We start from the raw sequence: 20,916 nt of genomic DNA on the forward strand, positions 1-20,916 counted from the left end.
CTCTCAGTACTGTTTGTTTTATCTCTCAAGACAGTAGCTATCAATCAAAAAAAAAAAAGCAAGCTGCTATAAAAGCTACAAGGCAGCTTTAATGAATTATTCCTGACAGGTGAAGTGGATATCTACAGAATCAGAGATGACAGACTGTTAGTCTTTATGCTGTTTTTTGCTGGACTCCTGGAATTCCAAACTATGAAATATGTAGGTTGGGTTGAAAGCAATTTTGAAAAGTGCATCTACATCTGTGTTGGAGCTCTCTAAATAATGAAAGAGAGCAGAGAGCAGCTCCTGTGTTGAAGAAATGTTGCATGTCAAATTCTTGCATGCTTTAACTCTTCATTTGACCCCCTCTTAAAAGACCAGATCCAAGAGAACAGTTCTGATGCAATTCTCTGAAAATACTGCAGTGACTTTGGTTTATATTGTTTGTCTCTGGATGCGAAAAGTCAGTAACGAATATTCTTCTTGAGCACTTGCCAGATGGCCATCATTGCAACTGGGGCTCATGGTTTTGTTGCATGCAGTTCAGAGCTGGCATCAGGACATCTCAAGCTGTGTCAGAAAGCTCACACACATAGCGGTCACTGGGTATTCTCTATGCATGCAAAAAAGTCATTAAAGAAATTTCCTCATTTCGTGCTGAATAAGCCATGTCTTAATGCAGCAAAATGTCATTAGTGAATCCTGTGTAATTTGATTGACAGATCAGCAGAGAGCTGAGTCACGGTCTAGTCTCATGGTGACCATAGTGATCACCCCACCCGTATCATCTTCTTGCTGCCCTACCCACTCCACTTCCTAACGTGTGCCATCCTTTGTCTTTCCTCTCTCTACCTCCCCACCATAATCCCCGTCTATCCATCTGTTGGTTCTGCTTATCACACCCTGACCATTAGCAACAGGGAGGTTAGAAGAAGGAAAACAACAGACAGCTCTTCTCCTGGCAATGACAATCTCTAGGGGATCCTCTTTCAGTCACTGCAGTAATACTAAAAGACACAAGGACATGGGAGGACATATGGGAGGAACAGCTCTTTTTAGTACTGAGTTTGAACATTAAGAAACAATAAGTAAATCATTATATTATTATTAAAAAGTCAAAAGTGTATTGCATTTTTTTTTAGAACTTGGCATTTCTAGCAAAATTTCATTTAAAATATAAATGGTCAAGGAAGCACACCTTTAACAATTAGCCTACCTCATATATCAAGTATATATATGTAGGCTAAACTAAGATAGAGGAGACGTTTACCATTTCTAAAGGAACTTTTATAAGCATAACTGGACCTAAGAGCAGAGCTACGCCTTCCCTGACAATGTGTCTTTCACAACATGGCATCTAATAAATTTCATTATTTTCTGCATCTTTATCAAATTCTGATAACCCTCTCAAGAATATCCTGTCCCTAAGTGCATGAACGACAACATACAGTTTATATCTGCAGATGACTCTTGAAGCACTTTACTTTTTTTTTTTTATATTAGTTATCAAAATAAAACCTTTAAGACCAAATTAAATAAAATATTGTGTAAAAGCTATATTCTTTCATTCTGTCTCCCCACTCCATCCACCTCCCCTCTTCTGCCTTTGAGCTATAGTCCTGTAGCCTGACTGCACCCATCCGGTCTGTCTGATCCCTTACAGAGACGAAAAGGGAGGAAACTGTCTTGTTTCTTGTGTTTTTAAGGAAGTATGTCATGACACACTCAATAAATTTCCCAAGTGTCCTTAGATCAACATGTGACTCTACAATTTTCATAGTCATGAAAATAAAGAAAACTCTTTGAATGAGAAGGTGTGTCCAAACTTTTGGTCTGTACTGTATATATATATATATATATATATATATATATATATATATATATATATATATATATATAAATCTAATAATCATGAAAGATTTATACAGGAAAAAGAGGACAAAAATTGAGTCCAGATGATCTGATCAGAATTTCTTCCATCAAAAAAATAACATGCATTGCTTATTTCACAGACATATTCAGAAAACAAACCTGAAATTTTGTTAAAAATTAACTTTTATCAGCCTTGTTATTCTAGATTACCAGTACATAAATGCTCTCAGGTAAATAAACATTTTCTTATGATGTGTAGTATACTGTCAGAAATATTCTCTGGACAGTATTTGCATCAATGTGTGCAACAGCCTGACTACAAAATATCTGTTGGGCGTTTGACAGACACATGCTGAACAGAATGCAAAGCTGAAGGGAAGGCTAAGGAGAGAGTGCTGTCTCACTAAAGTAAAATAAATCTGGTCTGTCTGCATTGAGGTTGTCAAGAGCCAGCAAAATATTCCATTTAATCATTCAACATTATTAGAGAGAGTAAGAGACATTTGTTTTAACATAGACCTGAGAATGCCCCAGACAATGTCCAAGGTCTTATTAACATTCCCCTGTTTATTTCAAAAAATATCATATAACCTATAATAATATTATTTGAGAAGTAAAAAAAAAAATGGCTCTCAAATCTTCTTCATGTAGGGTTTTATTTTTTAGGACGTCCTACCAAAACAAAAATAATGAACAGTGCATTTACTCTGTTTAACATGGCAACATATTAAACAAAATATGCATTGAGAAACTGAACATCACACTTCATACATATCAAACTGTATATCAATGGATCTGAAGGTTTTTTTTTTTTGTGGAAGAAATTAATGTAGCTGCATTAACCCAAAGCAACCCAAAGCTTGAACTTTCAACATACTGATGAAACTTTTAATCATGTCATGTTATGTATATGCAACTGTAAGACTACATATCTCAAATAGAGTACATAATATTTACGATTTTATCTGGAGGTCTGGACAGAGAATGGAGAGATAAAAAGGAGAAAAACAAGAACAAGAAGGTAGGCTAATATAGTAGATGCACGCACAGTAAAGATCATTCTCCAGTGGAAATGAGGACACTTCCCTCAGTCAGAAGTATACTTAGACAGAGTGCAGTTGCGTCATACTCATTATATAACTCAACATTGTCTTTTAGTTTAGATCAATATGCTTTATGAACTGAAATAGGTTTTGAGGGATCTGTGTGGTCAGTTAATGGCAGTAATGAGCAGAAATACATTAATAAGTAAATACTGACATACAGTAAAGAGAGGCTGGAGCAACAATTTGTGCCTGTAAGGGAGCTAATGTGTATATGTTAGAAAGGGAGTAACTGTGTGTTTGTGTGTTTCAGGCAGAGAAAAAGATATTCGACATCTAGCAATTACAGTAGCGCCAAAGCAGATGACGTGGGGCTGGGCCTGGGAAGAGGGAGGGAATGAAGTAGTAAGGGGTGGATGAAAGGAGGCTGTGGGAGGAGAACGCTTGGAGAAAAAAGGGAAAGAGAGAAACCGATGCAAGCAACTCAGGCCGGCAAACTAGATGCACTAAGGAAGCTGAAGAAGATACAAGCTCTTTTTGTAGATGACTGCAGAATTCAGAGGGTGGTGCTCAAAACCAGAAGAAAGGTAGGAAATCAGCCTCAATAATTTTGAGTCAGACATTGAGGAGAATCTAGTAATAAATATGATGTATATTATTGTCATATATTGAATAAGAAAATTTATTTTGTGGATTCATATATTGAAATATTCTAATACAGATGGCACACAGATAGATAGTGGTCAGTTGGTCCAAAGTCTTTGGTTGGTTTTTGGAGAACTGAGCGAGTGTGTATGTACATGCAGCATTATATGACATAAGCACACAAACCTCTGAATGCTTTAGGACTGCTGTAAACATTCACACAGCACGAGAATTGAAAATTACACACGTGGAAGAGAGAAAAAAAATGAAAAGGACAGAAGCAATTTAAAGCCTCACTGCTAACAGAACATGATTAGCATGATTAACTAGCATGACTAACACAATTACCGATTAGTCATCATATATGTCAGAAATCAACTAAAGACTAAAGGTTGTTCATGTTCTCACATAAAAGCAGACAGATATTCACAATACAGTCTTTAGTCATGAGTGATGTCCATCTCTCATAAAGATTCAGATCAGACACTGATTTAACACTCCCTGTACTACTTGTGACCACTATTTGTTCGAATCGCAGCTCATTTTGCATGGCACAGTCTCATTCATTAGAGCCTAAATTGTTGCTTGCACATTCCTCCAGGCTAAACTACAAACGGCGGTTTGAGTTGTGTGAAATTTTACAACCATCCAAAAACCGCTTCCTGTTTGAGCCTTCCAAAAGGTTTCATATTGGAAAATGAAGCCAAATCAGCATTAACGGGTCCAATATCTGTATTTCACTTATCATGTTGTCATTGGACATCTTAATTGTTACATATTTATCAGCATAGTCTGTATATGAGTGTGATAGGCCCAAGACCCCAAGTGACGTTGGGCTGGGTAAACTAACCACTGTTTGGGATCTGGGTGTTGGTTTTTGGTCAATCTTGTTTACATTGTTTCATTTCATACGTTTTTTTTTTCTTTTCTTTCTTTCTTTCTTTCTTTCTCTCTCAATTTTGCTGTACTATTGCAAATATGCAGATTCAACTTTACTGCTCTAATGCCAAAATGCACATCTTTATAAGAGTTGCCTGTTTCTGTGGAGATAAAGCTATATATATATATATATATATATATATATATATATATATATATATATATATATAGCCTACTTGACATTATGGATTTTTCCCAATTTTGAACACAGTATCTTTTCACATCATGCTTACCTGTTCATATAATCTTCCAGTACAGAGAAGTAAACAGATTACTACGGCTCGAGCTCCAGTCTAATTAGAACCTTTATTTTTAAAATGCAGGCTTGATATGGACAGCCCTATCCGCCCACGTCACAACTTTAATAAAGATAAAAAATTAAAAGTAAAAAAAAAAAAAAAAAAAAAAAAGATGTCAAATTTGTAATCTATATTGTTGTCTTCGCATGAATTTTGCAGATGTCATGGCGGCCGACCTACCGGAGCTCCAAGTTTCGAAACGTCTATGGCAAAGTGGCCAACCGAGAGCACTGCTTCGAGGGCATCCCGATCACAAAGAACGTCCATGACAACCACTTCTGCGCGGTCAACGCCAAGTTCCTCGCCATAGTAACGGAGAGCGCGGGAGGAGGAACCTTCGTTGTTATCCCGGTCACTCAGGTAACCACGACGACACCAGGGGCGCCGGCCACCCCTGTATAAACTCTGGCCACCCCTGCGGCCACCCCTAGGATTATTTACAGTGGGTCCTATTAATTTAAATGCAGAATGTAAATTCACAATAGTTTAAGAAGTGAAAAAAAAGTGCAGCACCTGCTGCAGCCACAGTTTTGCGTCTCTGAGCACAGGGTCGGCCCGCGGTATAGGCGGTATAGGCAAATGCTAAGGGCGCCACTCATCCATAGGGGCGCCAGAATGAGTGAACCAGTGAATTTTTTTTTTTTTTTTTACATATATATTTTTTTTATAATAGGCTACTATTTAAAAACCATTAATTCGAAATACTACCAAATAAAGCAAAAAAAATCCCCTATCCATCGAGTGCTTGAAGTGCGTCTGAAACAGGACGCGCGCGATCAGTTGTTGGTAATTTGTTGTGTAGCGTGCCCGACGCCGCATCCAATGTAGACAGCACTGCTTTTGTTAACACACAGCTCGTAGAAACGGGCCTGGCAGCTCGCGCCAGTTCTAGACACGGTGAAAGTTTCCTGATTGTGACGGAAGGCCGAATTTACATGACACATTATAAATGAGCATAGTCTGCGATAGATACAGTGCCAAAAAGAAGAGAAGAGGATAAAGACAGAGGTAAAGAGATGTAGTGAAAGAACAATTTATTGCATAGGAGTAAGATACTATAATTTCATGGCAGTTATTTTTACCTTAAACTTAATGTTAGCAGTTGTTCTGAGTTCTGAGTCCCCAGACTGTGATTTTGTACAATCATGTCAGTTTTAAGACGCATTTTTTATTATCACTTTTTTTATTAATGTTTTACTCTACAGTTGTGCAGGGGATACAGTACAAGCCAAAAGTTTGGAAACATTACTATTTTTAATGTTTTTGAAAGAAGTTTCTTCTGCTCATCAAGCCTGCATTTATTTGATCAAAAATACAGAAAAAAATGTAATATTGTGATATATTATTACAATTTAAAATAATTTGTTTTCAAGTTATTATACTTTAAAGTATCATTTATTTCTGTGATGCAAAGCTGAATTTTCAGCATCATTACTCCATTCTTCAGTGTCACATGTGACATCCGGTCTATCACATGATCCTTTAGAAATCATTCTAATATTCTGTTTTATTATGAGTGTTGGAAACAGTTCTGCTGTAATGTGTGTGTGTGTGTATATATATATATATATATATATATGCTAAATCATGAACACAATGACAGGGTGAAATGGGCTGTGATGCATGGGGCGCCAGGTAAAATCTTTCCTAGGGCAGCAAATTGGTCAGGGCCGGCCCTGTCTGAGCAACATTAAAGTGTTTCGTTCCTGAATGAATCAACCGTTTAAATGATTCGGTTCAATCGCAATGACTCACTTATTAACAGTGACTCGCTGCCACCTATTGGCGATTTTAATTTCACATTTAATGGAACCTTTTCATTTTTTAAATAATTTCAAACATCAGTTTTCAATGTTTTATCTTTAAAATATCAAAACATTATTTATTCATTTGTAACTGCAGGTTAAAGTATTCCATGTTCCACTGAGCTGCATTAAACAGTGTGTAAAAACATCTAAATGGCACTTCAGATGCAGCTTCTGTTTTATCTACATTGCAAAGATTAATTTTGTTGATACTGATTGCATTTGCTTGGTAACAGCCCAAATGCAAGTATTTGACCTAAAATATGGTGCACACTTTTAGAAACAATGGTGTTAAGGTAAAAAAAAAAAAAACTCAGGTGTCTGCACAATTAAAAATAAGATATCAGCACAATAACACTCAGCAAAATAGTGTAATTATCGTTATCGATAAAATCCTAGAACTCACAGAGATATAACTTTTTGTCTATATTGCAAACCCTTATTTCTTTTCTTTATTTTAATGTGCCACCCCCAAAATTTACTGTGGCCTCATTTGGCCACCCCTGTTAACGTTTTCTGGGGGCGCCACTGGACGACACAGCACGCGCATGTACTAGTGTTTTCTCCAGACAGATTTGTTTTATGTGATAGGCTGAATTCATGACCTACACAATGAAGGGCGTCAGACAGCGCCGTGAATGATGCGAACCTTTCAAGAGCTTTATTTTTGCAACATACATCCAGACAGTGAGTTCAAAAAGGAGCCTGTAGCAGTGAGGTTGCGTTGGTGCATATAGGGGACACCGTTAAGTGTTGTGAAATGGGGTGTTAGCATCATTTTAACCAATTAGGAATGAGCCAGATGGTGAAATGTCAGTCATTAACGCCACAGTCCAATAGTTTATTTATTGATTTTTTTTTTTTTTTTTTACAAAGGTGAGACAAAATTGACACCTTCCATTAAAAACAAAAATATATGCGGATAGGCCTACTGCAAAATATAATGCTATATAAGTCGCCTTCATACAAATAATGATTGTGTCAAAGCTTTAAAGTTTACAGTGTCAAACAGGAAAATAGTTAGGCAATAATGCAATTGGACAATAACAAAAAGTCATTTTTTTTCCAGCTAAAGTAAGTTCATTAATGATTTAGTGATGTAATCATCCAGTTTGACTCTCTTCCAATAGTGTCTGTGCAATCAGTCAAGGGGTATATTATGAAATACACTTTGATATATGGGAAATTAAAGCTTATATTTTTCAGTATACTGCTATATATGCATTGACCATGTATGGTTATCAGGGCCGTATCTGGGGTTTGCGGGGCCCTGGTGCAGGTTGTACCAGTGAGCCCTGTTTGAAATTGATTCATTTGTATGTTCGTTCTATTTATTTATTTGTGCTATTTACACAATGTTTGTTTTTTCAGGTTTGTAGGTGTCCAGGGACAGAAACTGAATAATTAAATGTAAAATAGCACTGCATAGTCTTCAATGTAAAATAAAATACACAGTCAAACCAAAATGTATCCAGACACCTTCAACATTTCTCACATTATCACAGTTTATTTGTTCTAGTTTAGAAAATGGAAATAAAATATGACAATAACTCATAATTAAACTGTGTCAGAACAAATTCATCTTGATAATGTCAGATAACTTTGATAGAAAGATATGTAATGGATTACAATCAACCAAAACTTCAGATAACTGTCAGTATGACAATATTTACACAACGATCAATATTTTGTTGACCAAGCAAAATGCTTAATTTTGTTCAGTCTGTGTTGTAAAAAGATTGCATTAGCAATTCAGTAAAAAAAAAAAAAACATGTAAGCAAAAGATGGTGAGATCAGTGTCTGAATAATTTTTGGTCCCAATTCATTAATTTTTTTAATAAATTTCACTAGTAGTCCACTGCATGAAGAATTTTTTGGTATAATATGTTTTTTTTCTATACTCACTTACATAAGTTCATTATATATATATATATATATACAAGTCTATTTATATAGCACATTTCGTACACAGTGGTAATTCAAAGTGCTTAAATGATTTAAATGATTCAAAAATTGACTTATTTAAAATGAATTTAAAACAGTTAAACATAGAAAATGATTTTACATAAAATACAGTGAATACTTAAAATACAGTGCAATCGGTAGCACAGCTAAACAGATGGGTTTTGAGTCTAGATTTAAATGTGATTAGTGTTTTAGCACATCTGTTCTCTTCTGGAAGCTGATTCAAACTGTGGGCAGCATAGTAACTAAAGGAGGACTCCCCTTGTTTTGTGTGAACCCTTGGTATTTCTAACTGACTTGATCCTAATGATCTGAGTGATCTTTTAGGTTTATATTCAGTGAACATATCTGCAATATATTTCGGTCCTAGGTCATTGAGTGATTTATATACGAGTAAAAATACTTTAATCAATCCTACATGTAACTGGAAGCCAGTGTAAGGACCTGAGGACTGGTGTGATATGCTCAGATTTTCTGGTTCTAGTCAGAATCCTGGCAGCAGCGTTCTGGATGAGCTGCAGCTGTCTAATGGTCTTTTTGGGAAGGCCGGTGAGGAGCCCATTACAATAGTCCACCCTGATAAATGCATGAACAAGTTTCTTGACTGGAAACAAAACAACTAATTCTTGCAATGTTTTTATATGATAGTATGCTGATTTACCAAGATTCCTGACTTGATTTTTAGTTGTGTGACCCCTAGAGTCAAGGTATGCATTCACCTTGAAAATTTTGTCTTTGTTTCCAAATGCAATAACTTAATAAGTTTTTTCCTTGTTTAACTGAAGAAAGTTCTGGCTATTATTTCTATAAACTATTAATTTCATCAATGCATTGGCAGAGGGAGTTATTGGGGCTGTAGTCATTTGGAGATAAGGCTAGGTAAATCTGGGTATCATCAGCATAGCTGTGATAGGCAATTTAGTTCTTTCTCATTATTTGACTTAGTGGGAGCATATACAGGCTAAACAAGGGTGCTGCAAGAATTGACCCTTGTGGGACTCCGCATGTCATGGACGTCCACTTAGACTTTTGCTCTCCTAGACTCACATAATAGCCTCTCCCTTCTAAGTATGACCTGAACCATTTGAGTACCATCCCAGAAAGCCCGACCCAGTTTTCCAGTCTCTCTAGTAGAATGTTTTGATCGACAGTGTCAAACGCAGCACTGAGATCTAGCAATACCAGCACTGATATTTTGCCAGAGTCAGAATTTAAGCGAATATCATTTTTTATCTTAATGAGTGCTGTCTCTGTACTGTGATGTGGTCAGAAACCAGATTGAAAATTGTCCAGGTATCCATTTGAGTTTAAGTATTTACTTGGTACACTGAAAAAAACAATGAGTAAATTTAGTTAATTTTTATTTGGCAAGTTTTTGCACGAGCATTTTTCAAGTAAATTTAACACATTTGGAAATTAAGTAAATCTACTTAACTAAGTAAAAATAAAAAAACGAATAAGTACATTTTATTGAGTAAATTTTAATTAAATAATATTAAATTAATGCATTTAGCAGACACTTTTATCCAAAGCGACTTACAGTGCATTCAGGCTAACAGTTTTCACCTATCATGTCTTCCCGGGGAATCAAACCCCCCAAACTTGCACTTGCTAATGCAATGTTCTACCACTTGAGCTACAGGAGTACTTCAAGATTTTGTGAAAAATAAGTGAAAATTTCACTTACTTACTTTTTTATTTTGGAAAAGTAATTTGGAAAGGTTTTTACACTAATAAAAAACCCGAAACAGAGATTCTAGAAATTTCTAAATGTAAAATAATTTTTTTCAAAACAGTTTTATCAAATGAGGGTAAATAAGTCTCTCACTTCTGTCCCTTTCAACTAGATTACAGCAAAGACAGCACGAAGGACCGGATGCACATGATAAATATTCTGCAATTAAGAAAACAGACAAAAGAAATTGCACTGTAAAACCCGACAAGTAAACTTAACTCAAACCATTTGAGTAAACAGATTGCCTTGATTTAAACCATGTAAGTTTTAAAACTTTGCATTTAAGTAATTAAGTGATTAACTAAGTGCTGATTGTGAATTAGTGATGGACAGCTGCTGTTAACAAACAGAATCACTGAAGAAAAGAGAAACACAAGAACTACTACAACTGACTTCAGACACAGCCTTAGATGAAATCAACTGAAATAAAATACATGAAATCTCTCAAGATCTGATTAAACAACCCCACAAACAGCATCAGCAGCTCCACTTATTAATAACCAGACTGACTTTATTTTATTTCAGTAAATTATAATAAAAAAAATAAAAATATAAACCTGACTTTATTTTATTTCGGTGCAACCAGCTACTCTGCTGAGCTTTTCCACATCTTGTGTTTGAATGCTTTAAACTCTTTTGAATTTTTAAATTGGCAAGGCTTAAAAACACGTGAAAATGATAAGCTTTCGTGAAGACGCACTGCAGTGGCCTGTCAACTGTCCTGAACATCTGTTTAGGTGGTTGAGATCGCCGGGGGCCCCCCCCTCAGTTGTGGGCCCCTATAATCATCACCACCTTTCACCCCACTAGCGATGGCCCTGATAGCTGTATATTGATACATATAAAAAAATATTTAGAAATGAGGCCAAAATAGCATTACATGTAATATTCATGAAGTTTTATCATTTATTGTGCACATATATTGTAGGGATTCATTTTACCGAGTCTGACCTTTAAGTCTCGTTCAGCCAAATGAACAAAAGTCTTTTTTTGGGTAATTTCATTCGTTTTATCAAAATAATTAAAATGTTACGTGTTTCTTCCCTAACACAAATAATACAAAACTACACTGCTATAAGAAACAGCAAAGATCAATTAATTGTTTACCTGGGTCTTCATCACGTGACAGCCCCATAAACTAACAAATGAAGTCTGAACCGGAAAGAGAATTGATTAGTTCATCTATCGAGTCTTTCGAGTCGTTCGTTCTTTTGTCACCTGATTTGACAGCATTGGATAGAGAAATTAATTTCCTTACAAATGGGTGCATAGTTATTATTATTATTATCATTATTATAATTATTATTTACTCTTACAATTACATGATGCGTTTCTGGTCTCAAATTGTAGCTTTTTATTTCTAACAGTTTATATTTCTGGTTCTTTTCCATAAGATTGGATGTGGTTAAAAAAAAAGGTAATAAAGAGTTGGTTATTATTTTTAATCTCTTTCCGGCTCAGACTGTATTGGTTAAACTCATGGGGTCACATGATGAACAAATGACCCAAACTCAAAGACTCGAAACAGGTGATGACACGGCAACTTTTTGAGCCAATTTTTTTTTTTTTTTGCAATATTGCTTGGGCACTTTCCCATTGAGATTGGGTAACAAATTTCTATATGGAAACTTTAGATCAGTCATGGGCCTTGTGTCTCACCTGGTTGCCCGCTGACCGCAACATTGTTCAAAAAGTTGCCCTGTGTATCATCAGCCTTACATGCTGTTCTGAATGAAAATATCTCTTTACACATGATTATATTGCATCCAGATAGCACAATAAAGTCAAATTAATGAGCAGAATGTCATGTTATTGCAATTGCCCTGTTGAAAATTAGGTGAATTGTAGTTTAAAGGGGTCCTATTATGCTCTTTTACAAAATCTTGATTTTGTTTTGGGGGTGTACTAGAAAATGCTCTCATTCTTGGTGGTTCGGAAAACGCATTATTTTTCACATAATTTACATTATTAAAGGCAAAAACGGCTCAATTCAGGTTTGATTAAAGCCTGCCATCCGAAAAACGAAATGTGTTGTGATTGGTTAGTTTTCCCAGTGCGTTGTGATTGGCGAAAAGCTTAGACGGTGTTTTCATAATTTTAACATACATATTTACATACACAATTATTCATGTGCATGTGTAATAACTTGCGAAAACTTACAGTACAGTAGCTCTTCTTCTTCAGTTTTCTCTGATGCACTTACTCTGCAGCAGCACTTCTTCTCCTTTCTCGTCTTATCTGATGCACTCAACCAAGCGTTCTAACCATGACCTCTTCCCTCCCCACCCCCAAAACATTTGAATTTCTGTAAGCGGGAATTCTTTTACTGATGTTCTAATGGGACGCTTTGACGTCACAAAACCCAGAAAACAATGCTGTAGTCCAAACGAGCCGTTCGTTGTAGTTCTTGAAAAGGGAGTTTTAAAAAATAAAAATCTCCCTTTGGAGTGGACTTTGAGATTTGTAACTTTGTAGATCGTTTTTATGTCCAAACATACACACTGACTAAAATTCAGAAAAAGTAAAAAAGCATAATAGGACCCCTTTAATTATTTTAAAGTGAACAAATGTTTGTTTTTGTATCTTTTAAGAGCAAGTTTGCTATCTCCATTACATTACTCCAAAACAAGAACACATTTTGGTTTTAGGACAACTTTGATGAAAGGTTTTGATCCATTTCAAATGTTGACTACTGTGTGTGTGCATGCATGCGTGTGACACTGGACCACAAAATCAGTCTTAAATGTAACTTTTTCAAAATTGAGATTAATGTGTCATTTGAAAGCTGAATAAATAATCTTTCCATTGATGTATGGTTTATTAGGATTGGACAATATTTGGCTGAGACACAACTATTTGAAAATCTGGAATCTGACTGTGCAAAGAAATATTACTAATAAAAACATTTTTAAGTTTATATATATTTACGGTAGGAAATTTACAAAATATCTTCATGCAACATGATCATTACTTAATATCCTAATGATTTTTGGCATAAAAGAAAAATAGATCATTTTGACCCATACAATGTTTTTTGGTTATTGCTACAAATACCCCAGCGACTTAAGACTGGTTTTGTGCTCCAGGCTCAGATATATATTAATATATAATGTCTATAAAATGCATTTCTCAAAATGTCTTCTTTTATGTTCCACAGAAGAAAGTTCTGTAAAGGTCTCTTTAGTGTTAAAGGCCTCTAACACTGGCTTGCTCTATTCTTTTCCTGTTTTATCTTTTTATTTTATTTTACTTTGTTTTTATTTATTATATGATTTAAAAACCTTGCTATGTGTACTGCTACTGCATTAAGCTAACTGAGACGTGTTATTGCACTTGGATATCATTTCTCTTTTGTTAATTTTGATCGCTTCTATTGTCCTCATTTTAAGTCACTTTGGATAGAAGCATCTAATAAATGACTTAATGTAAATGTAAGAAAATGAGTCATAGTATACCAATTTGGAACAACATGAGTGTAAGTAAATGGAAAATCCCAACATATTTTTTGAGTGAGAACTATCCCTTTAAGTTATTATATTTTTGTATCCATGTTACTGAGTCCTAAAGATACGAAATGCAAAGTTATTGAATTTAAATGTGCCTCCAAATTCCACCTCCACAGCAAGCGACAGAATGCACAAAAACCACAGAAAAAAAAATTACTCACACACTGTTTGTCATTGATATGACAATGTCCCTTGCTCCTATTATCTCCGCTCTTTATCAGTCTATTCTTCTGTCCCTCCTCTTTAGTGCATCCGGTCATGCTACACTGCCCAGTGGGCCTGCAGACCCTCGGTCATGGTCTCAGACAACTTGGATAAACTATCAATAGCACTTTTGTGATGACCATTCACAGTCGCCTAGTAAATGTGTGATGTAGAAGGCCAGCTTTGTGCCCTTAATGTGCTTAATCCACAGTGTTTGTGACTCCAACTGGGCTCCCAGGCCTTGGAAAAGAGTTTAGTCCCTCTGACTTCCGCATATGTGTTTATTTGGACGCCATGTGGAGCTATTTTTTCCCAGCTTCTTCATCCTCTATCTCCCTTGTGTGTCTGTCTTTCTCTGTATGGCACTGACAGCTCCCTGTGATGTTGAAATACTTACTGTAATACTTAGCAATTGCCATAGAGATCAGAGAAATCACTGTGAAGCTAAAGGTCATCTTTGGCTGCATTATGTAACCAATATGTTTCAATGTTTTTCTTTTTTATCATTTTATAGCCAAAAAATATATATATATATATATAGAGAGAGAGAGAGAGAGAGAGAGAGAGAGAGAGAGAGAGAGAGAGAGAGAGAGAGAGTTGTTATTAATATAAAAAAATGTTTAATAACTTGTGTGAAGTTTGGCAATTTAATGCAATTTTGTGTTTGCAAATGTATGTAGTTTATTAAATCTTTCTAATGTGTTTATTCAACCCAAGACATTAGTCTATATTACAGATACAACTGTCTGATTAAGAATAAGCAATTATCATGCTTGAAAGCCAGACACATGGGAGCGATATAGTTGCAGAACATTGGCTTTTCAGATGGAATTCCTCTTATGACAAAGGAGCTTCAGTTGTTGAATGGAAACTTCATTCAGAAACCATGTTGAGATGGCCCAGGAAAGAGAAAAAAAAAAGAGTATGAATAGAAGACTGGTATTCGAGATGATGTCATCATTAACTCTTTAACCAGTTGGAACTGAAACCGTTCCTCTCCTTGACCTGCAAAGCTGCTGTTGACAGAAACTTGGTTTGGGATGATATCAGAATTCTTAAAATAATGTAGGCTCAAGCAGGCAGGCACACACACACACACACACACACACACACATAAAAGGGAGTTAGGCCATCTGGCAACACTGATAGGAAACTGACAACCAGTTCAGACTAACATGGCCTAAAGTGCTTTTTACTTGACCCACACCCATTTTTATAATGCCTCAGTTAGCATACAGTAAACTCAGAAACTGTATTGCCCTTTGTTTAAAATTTTGTTCAGAAATTGTTAGAAGAATTCAGGACCATTTTGAACAGGTTTTAGAAAAGCCAGTCATGTTCTGATGATGTATAATACCCCATACTCCTGCTGTCTCTGAATATCTACAACTGAATAATAATCAATTGTTAGGCTCTGCCAACCATCAGTTTGCCACAAATAATTTATTAATTAGCAAACAATTATCATTTTATAATATGCTACCATTTTGTATATACAGTAGGATTTGTGCAGGCAAATTTACGTTTCTCTGTGTTAAAAAAGTAAAAACTTTTTTTATACTGTAATAACAAGAGGAAACGATGTTTGCTGCATTTAACATTTAGAAAAAATTGTTTCTGCCTCTTAGGTTTTAGTACAGGTCTAGTGAGTCATAACTCATTTATTATTGTATTATAAAATGATAATGTATATTCAGAAATGTGTTTAGTGTGTGATTAGGACATAATAACATCATAATCAAACCTAAACTTCTAAACCTGTATAGACACTTATATAGCCTATTCTAGACTGTTCCATAATAATGTTATATTGATTTAATATTTAGATGTATATTCATGTGACACTAATTGAAGTGAGGCTCAGCAAAGCCATAGAACTTCTCTGCTAAGGATGTTAAATAAGTCAACTAAGAATGTATTTTTTTTTTTTTTTACAAGAATGTGCTATCAGAGCTATGGCAGTCTAGACTGTAGTCTACACATCCACTGGCATCATAATTAGTTTAATCACATGGCTGTTCCTCATGCATCATTGTGTTGCTCACAATAGAGGGTGTGGCTAAATATATTATCTCCTTTTGTCTCTGACTGTAAGATCTCAGACAGCGACTATTCAGCCAACACATCTGTCAACAATCGCCTGCCGCCAACACACTCCTACACACAAATCCGTAACTGTTTTGCACAAAGAATAACAATAAGCAAGAATTTAAAAAAATAAAAAATTAATAGAGCTAGGAAACTGAAAAACAGCTGTAAGAAATAAAAGCATCACCTTACGACACTTTGGCAAATGCAAAATGAAAGAATGTTAAAGTGGTCATATTATACCTTTAGTTAATTATTTACTAATTTATTCCCCCAAAATCAACTAATAATGTTAGTATTTTTAGTAAAGTAATACTTTAAAGTCACTTTATTTATGCATGTATGTATTTAATATTTTTCTTTTTTGGCTGCTGTGCCTTTAGTAATGCCCCGTTTGTATAAATTGTTTCGGTTGTAATAGTTCTAATAAATTAGCTTTTTTTATTAGAACTGTTTGTATGAATAAGCAAAGGATCATTCTTAGAGCTATATGTAGTCTTGGAAAACACCATGACAAAATCAGAAATCCTCCCATGTATGCAAACATTTGAACAAGTGTAACGGAGTGCTTTGGTCACAGTAGTAAAAGCTTTGCTATTTTGTAATTGGTCATGTTTTCTACTCTTTAGAGTTTTGATCTCCTAAATGAACACCCCTCAAGCAATCGCAGTGCTAATTAAATGCAATAATCTAACACAGCAAATCACAGACATGATTTCCATCACGCTAATCTGGGAGAATAGCACCGAGAGCAAATCCATGGGGACAGAGAACATTTGTGACCGCCATGGGTTCATTAATTTCATGTATGCTACCAATAGAAGCAAAATTATTCAGCAATGAAATGACTCTTGTGATAGAGCAGCACTGTGACTCCTCTTAGATCACCAGCAGTACTGTCTCACTTCATTGTGTTGAAGGCCTGACCTATAGATGAAGAGTCTTTCATAAACACGCTCATGGATGAGCTGAACTACAAATCCCACAGGACCTCGGAAGGAGGTCAATGGACGAAAGTGACATCAAACATACATGATATCATAACATTAACATTGTCTACTACTGACGGTATTACTGTAGTTATGTAGCGCCACACAGTGGAGGTTTGCCTGTATTACAACGGAGCTGTATCTGCAGGTGTGATATTGTCAGATTGTATACACATATATCAGACAACTCTTAAAAATTTGAATGTTTTCAACTGTCCATATGTATATGTTTTAATTTTGTTATGTTTGTCCATGCATTCTTTTGTTTAAACTCTTTTAGATTATACATTGGGGAAAAATACAACATTGGCTCAGTAACCTATACTTCTCTCTTGTAGTTTGGCCGTATCGACCCTCACTATCCGAAGGTCTGTGGTCACCAAGGCAATGTGCTGGACATCAAATGGAATCCTTTTCATGACAACATAATCGCTTCTTGTTCAGAGGACGCTTCTGTGAGTAAACCTCAAATGCAAAATCACCACAATGGTCAAATTAGTCAGCGTCATTCCAATACTCTGTGGAAACCTCGTTCTGTGCAATGAAAACTTGGTTCATGAATAGAAAACCAGCATTTACTTTTTCATAATGTGCATGGTTGTGGAAGACTTTTTTACCAACACATGAACCTGAAACAAAAATTTCACTTAAAGAATACAAACTGTTTATTAAACCTATATATGAGGAAAGGCATAAACATTGAATGTCATTTTCATGTGTCAAAATTTGTTTTACATAAATCATGTGAATTAACGCTGCAAAATCATAAAAATGTAAGTATAAAAATGGAATCTATAATTATATTTATAATAATACAAATTAGAGAATAAATGTTAAATATTACATTAATTAAAGAAAAGCACACACACACTCCGAAAGATGCCCAACATGCCTTGCTTAAAATCACAACAAGGATAGAGCAGGTGAAAAAATGTGATGATAATGATGATGATTAGATGGCTCTCAGGAATACCTGATCACTGTAATGCTTCAGTATATGTCCTATGTTGTTTTTGTCATTTGAGTCTAATTTAACCATTTATGAAGTTATAGATTAATAACTAACCTGCCATTAGAGTTTAAAACTGCCTTCATATTTTAATTGTGCTATTTATTCAAAAGAGCTATTTACCTGAGGTCTGCATCTTTGCATCCTTGCGTTTGCTCGTGTACATGTCAGGTGCGGATATGGGAGATTCCTGATGGTGGACTGAGGAGGAATTTGACAGAGTCTGTATTAGAACTGTATGGCCACAGCAGGCGTGTGGGGCTCATAGAGTGGCACCCAACCACTAGTGGGATTCTCTTCAGTGCTGGTTATGACTACAAGGTAATGAAATCCTTTGTAATAATTAGATTTGTATAATTTTTTTAAATACTTTAATTCAGTAATATGAGCTACAAAATGAAAACATCAGACTATTAGTTAATCTTTTAAATTAACAGTGTGGACAGTTGCTACTAAAGCAGTTCTCAACCCGCGGCAAGCGGGTTCATTCATTTGCTGAATAAAATAAATAAATAAATAAATCAAATAAAATAAACTTTCAGTTTTACAATTAATTTTATTTTTTACAATTATTTTGTTTTTCATATATTATTTTCAGACATGAGCAGACCTACTCACATAACATTAGCCTACGCATTTAACGAACACATACAAGCGCGCACTTTGGCAGAATTCAATTCAAATAGTCATCAACAGCCACTAGTTAAGGTAAAATTGAGCATCAGAATGGACAAATTTGTTTTTAAGGGAGAAGAAAAGAAATGTGAAAAATGCCAGCGAATGAACACATACAAACAAGATTAGTCGCAGTGTCAGTAGTGAAGGAGAAGTGCTGGATTTTCGGTTTGCCCCGCTACTCACTTGAAGAAGTTCAGGCAAATAACACCATATACTACGTAGCAATCCTTAATTGAAGAAATGTGGCAAAACATCTCTTGAGAGAACCTAATATTATTAAATTCGAAAGTGCTTTCCATATTTGGATCAACATAGGCTACATTTGTGAACGCACATGTTCTGCAATGTTGCGCGTCAGGGTCATGCTCCCGTGCGCGTCTTACAGGCTGCATCTTAAAGCCTCTTATACTTTCTGCGTCCGCGCTTCCGCTATGGACCGCTAGGTAGGCATGACGTAAAAATCGTCATTGGAGAGTGTGTGCCGAGGCTCTGAGCAGACGACCGCGCAGACAGGTGCGCGTGGTCAGTAGGGTTCAAAAGCACAATTGCACATGTGCAGGCAGAGTGAAGAAGCTCATTGCTACTCGAACCTGTGCAATCCGTCAATAAAAGAATAAAGACAGTCAGATGTGCAATAATTCTGGGCATACAGAGCGGACCATCAGCCTGCGTATTCAGAAGTATAAATTGAAGAAGTCTGCGTCCGCGCTGGCCGTGTCTGCGTCCGGATTGCTCATCCGGAAAGTATAACACAGGCTTTACAATCGCAACTTCTTTGTGCTGTTACTTCTTTCCAGCTGAATCTCACATAATTGGTCAGCTCCAGACAGCATCAGGTGCTTTATTTATGGGGAGTATAATTATATATTTATTTCAATGAATGTAAGAGATTAGATATCATAATATTTAGGCTATAATATTATAAATCAGGTTGGTTTATATTGGTGACGTAATATGTAAAATATATGCGTGCGGCCCGCCAGACTTGCAGTGAACCATAGTGCGGCCCGCTGGAAAAAAAAAAGGTTGAGAACCACTGTACTAAAGATAAAATAAAATAAATTATAATTCTAATTGTCCATAATATGAACATGAGAGTGCCACTAACAAAAATAAAACAATCTAACGACTGTACTATCTGTTTGACTACTGTTTTTCTCTTTCTTTAGATTCTTATTTGGAATCTTGAGATTGGAGAGCCGGTGAAAATGATTGACTGTCACACAGACGTGATCCTCTGTATGTCATTTAACACAGAGGGCAGCCTACTGGCCACCAGCTGCAAGGACAAGAAGCTCCGCGTCATCGAGCCTCGCTCTGGCAATGTGTTACAGGTGTGGGTTGTGTGCATTTAGTCTTACTCACCTATCTATGCAGACACACTCATGTCAAATTTCAATCGTGTTCCTTCTTAGAACATAAACATAGACTTCACATCCCTTTTGAAAAAGGTAATTAGTACTTTTATGCACCAAGGATGCATACAATTAATCAAAATGTATATTTAAGACATTTCAAATGTTACAACAAAAAAAAAATCTATTTTGAACAAATTTGTTAATTTGATCTTTTTATTCATCAACGAAACTTGAAAAAAATATTAAGCAGCACAACAACAATAATAAGAAATGTTTCTTGAGCACCAAATCAGCATATTAAAATGAATATATAATAGAATAATTTTAGTTTTCGTGCATGATTTGTAAATGCACTATTGAGTGAAATTGTTTGCATTACTGAAATTTTCATTTATTTTTGTTATTATAAATTTGTATTCATTGTCAAGCAGGAGGCGAACTTTAAAAACCACAAAGTGAGCCGTGTTGTGTTCCTAGGCAACATGAAACGACTCCTAACGACAGGTGTGTCTCGCTGGAACACACGCCAGATTGCTCTCTGGGACCAGGTGAGAACATCCTGTGTATGTGTGTGGGTCAAGTTTTGAAATAAAATGACCCTGCAAGCGTAGTTAAACCTGACATCACCTACATTCTGCGACCAGTCAACAGGCCCTGTAAGAAAAACTAATTCATAAACACAAAATATTGTCTTAAACTAATTAATAAACACAAAATATTGTCTTAATTAAACTGTAAATGCTAAAATGTGTTTGTGAGGATCAGGGCTAGTGGTTTGTGTAACTTAAGGGGTTACAA

General features: G+C 35.6%; 1 protein-coding gene and 1 long non-coding RNA gene across 4 annotated transcripts in view; one reads left to right on the top strand and one right to left on the bottom strand.

Annotated features, from left to right (window-relative positions):
• The window catches only part of LOC132105855 (coronin-2B-like), a 38,781-nt gene that overhangs the window by 13,089 nt on the left and 4,776 nt on the right, over window positions 1-20,916 (top strand). The window contains exons 1-6 of one of the 3 annotated variants that reach the window (XM_059511307.1): window positions 3,328-3,484; window positions 4,940-5,140; window positions 17,412-17,528; window positions 18,254-18,403; window positions 19,930-20,094; window positions 20,547-20,666. In XM_059511307.1, coding sequence (XP_059367290.1) covers window positions 3,371-3,484; window positions 4,940-5,140; window positions 17,412-17,528; window positions 18,254-18,403; window positions 19,930-20,094; window positions 20,547-20,666 — 867 coding nt within the window. In that variant the 5' untranslated portion in view covers window positions 3,328-3,370. Of the gene's footprint in view, window positions 1-3,327; window positions 3,485-4,939; window positions 5,141-17,411; window positions 17,529-18,253; window positions 18,404-19,929; window positions 20,095-20,546; window positions 20,667-20,916 lie in introns of those variants that run through there. The other 2 variants (XM_059511317.1, XM_059511327.1) reach the window with 2 other exon arrangements.
• Window positions 14,633-17,531, bottom strand: LOC132105875 (uncharacterized). The gene is made up of 2 exons (XR_009424003.1): window positions 17,393-17,531; window positions 14,633-14,867 (listed from the first exon to the last, which is right to left on the bottom strand). It is a non-coding gene; the product is annotated as an uncharacterized LOC132105875 (long non-coding RNA).

This window comes from Carassius carassius, chromosome 2, assembly GCF_963082965.1.
Source record: "Carassius carassius chromosome 2, fCarCar2.1, whole genome shotgun sequence".
NCBI lineage: Eukaryota > Metazoa > Chordata > Actinopteri > Cypriniformes > Cyprinidae > Carassius > Carassius carassius.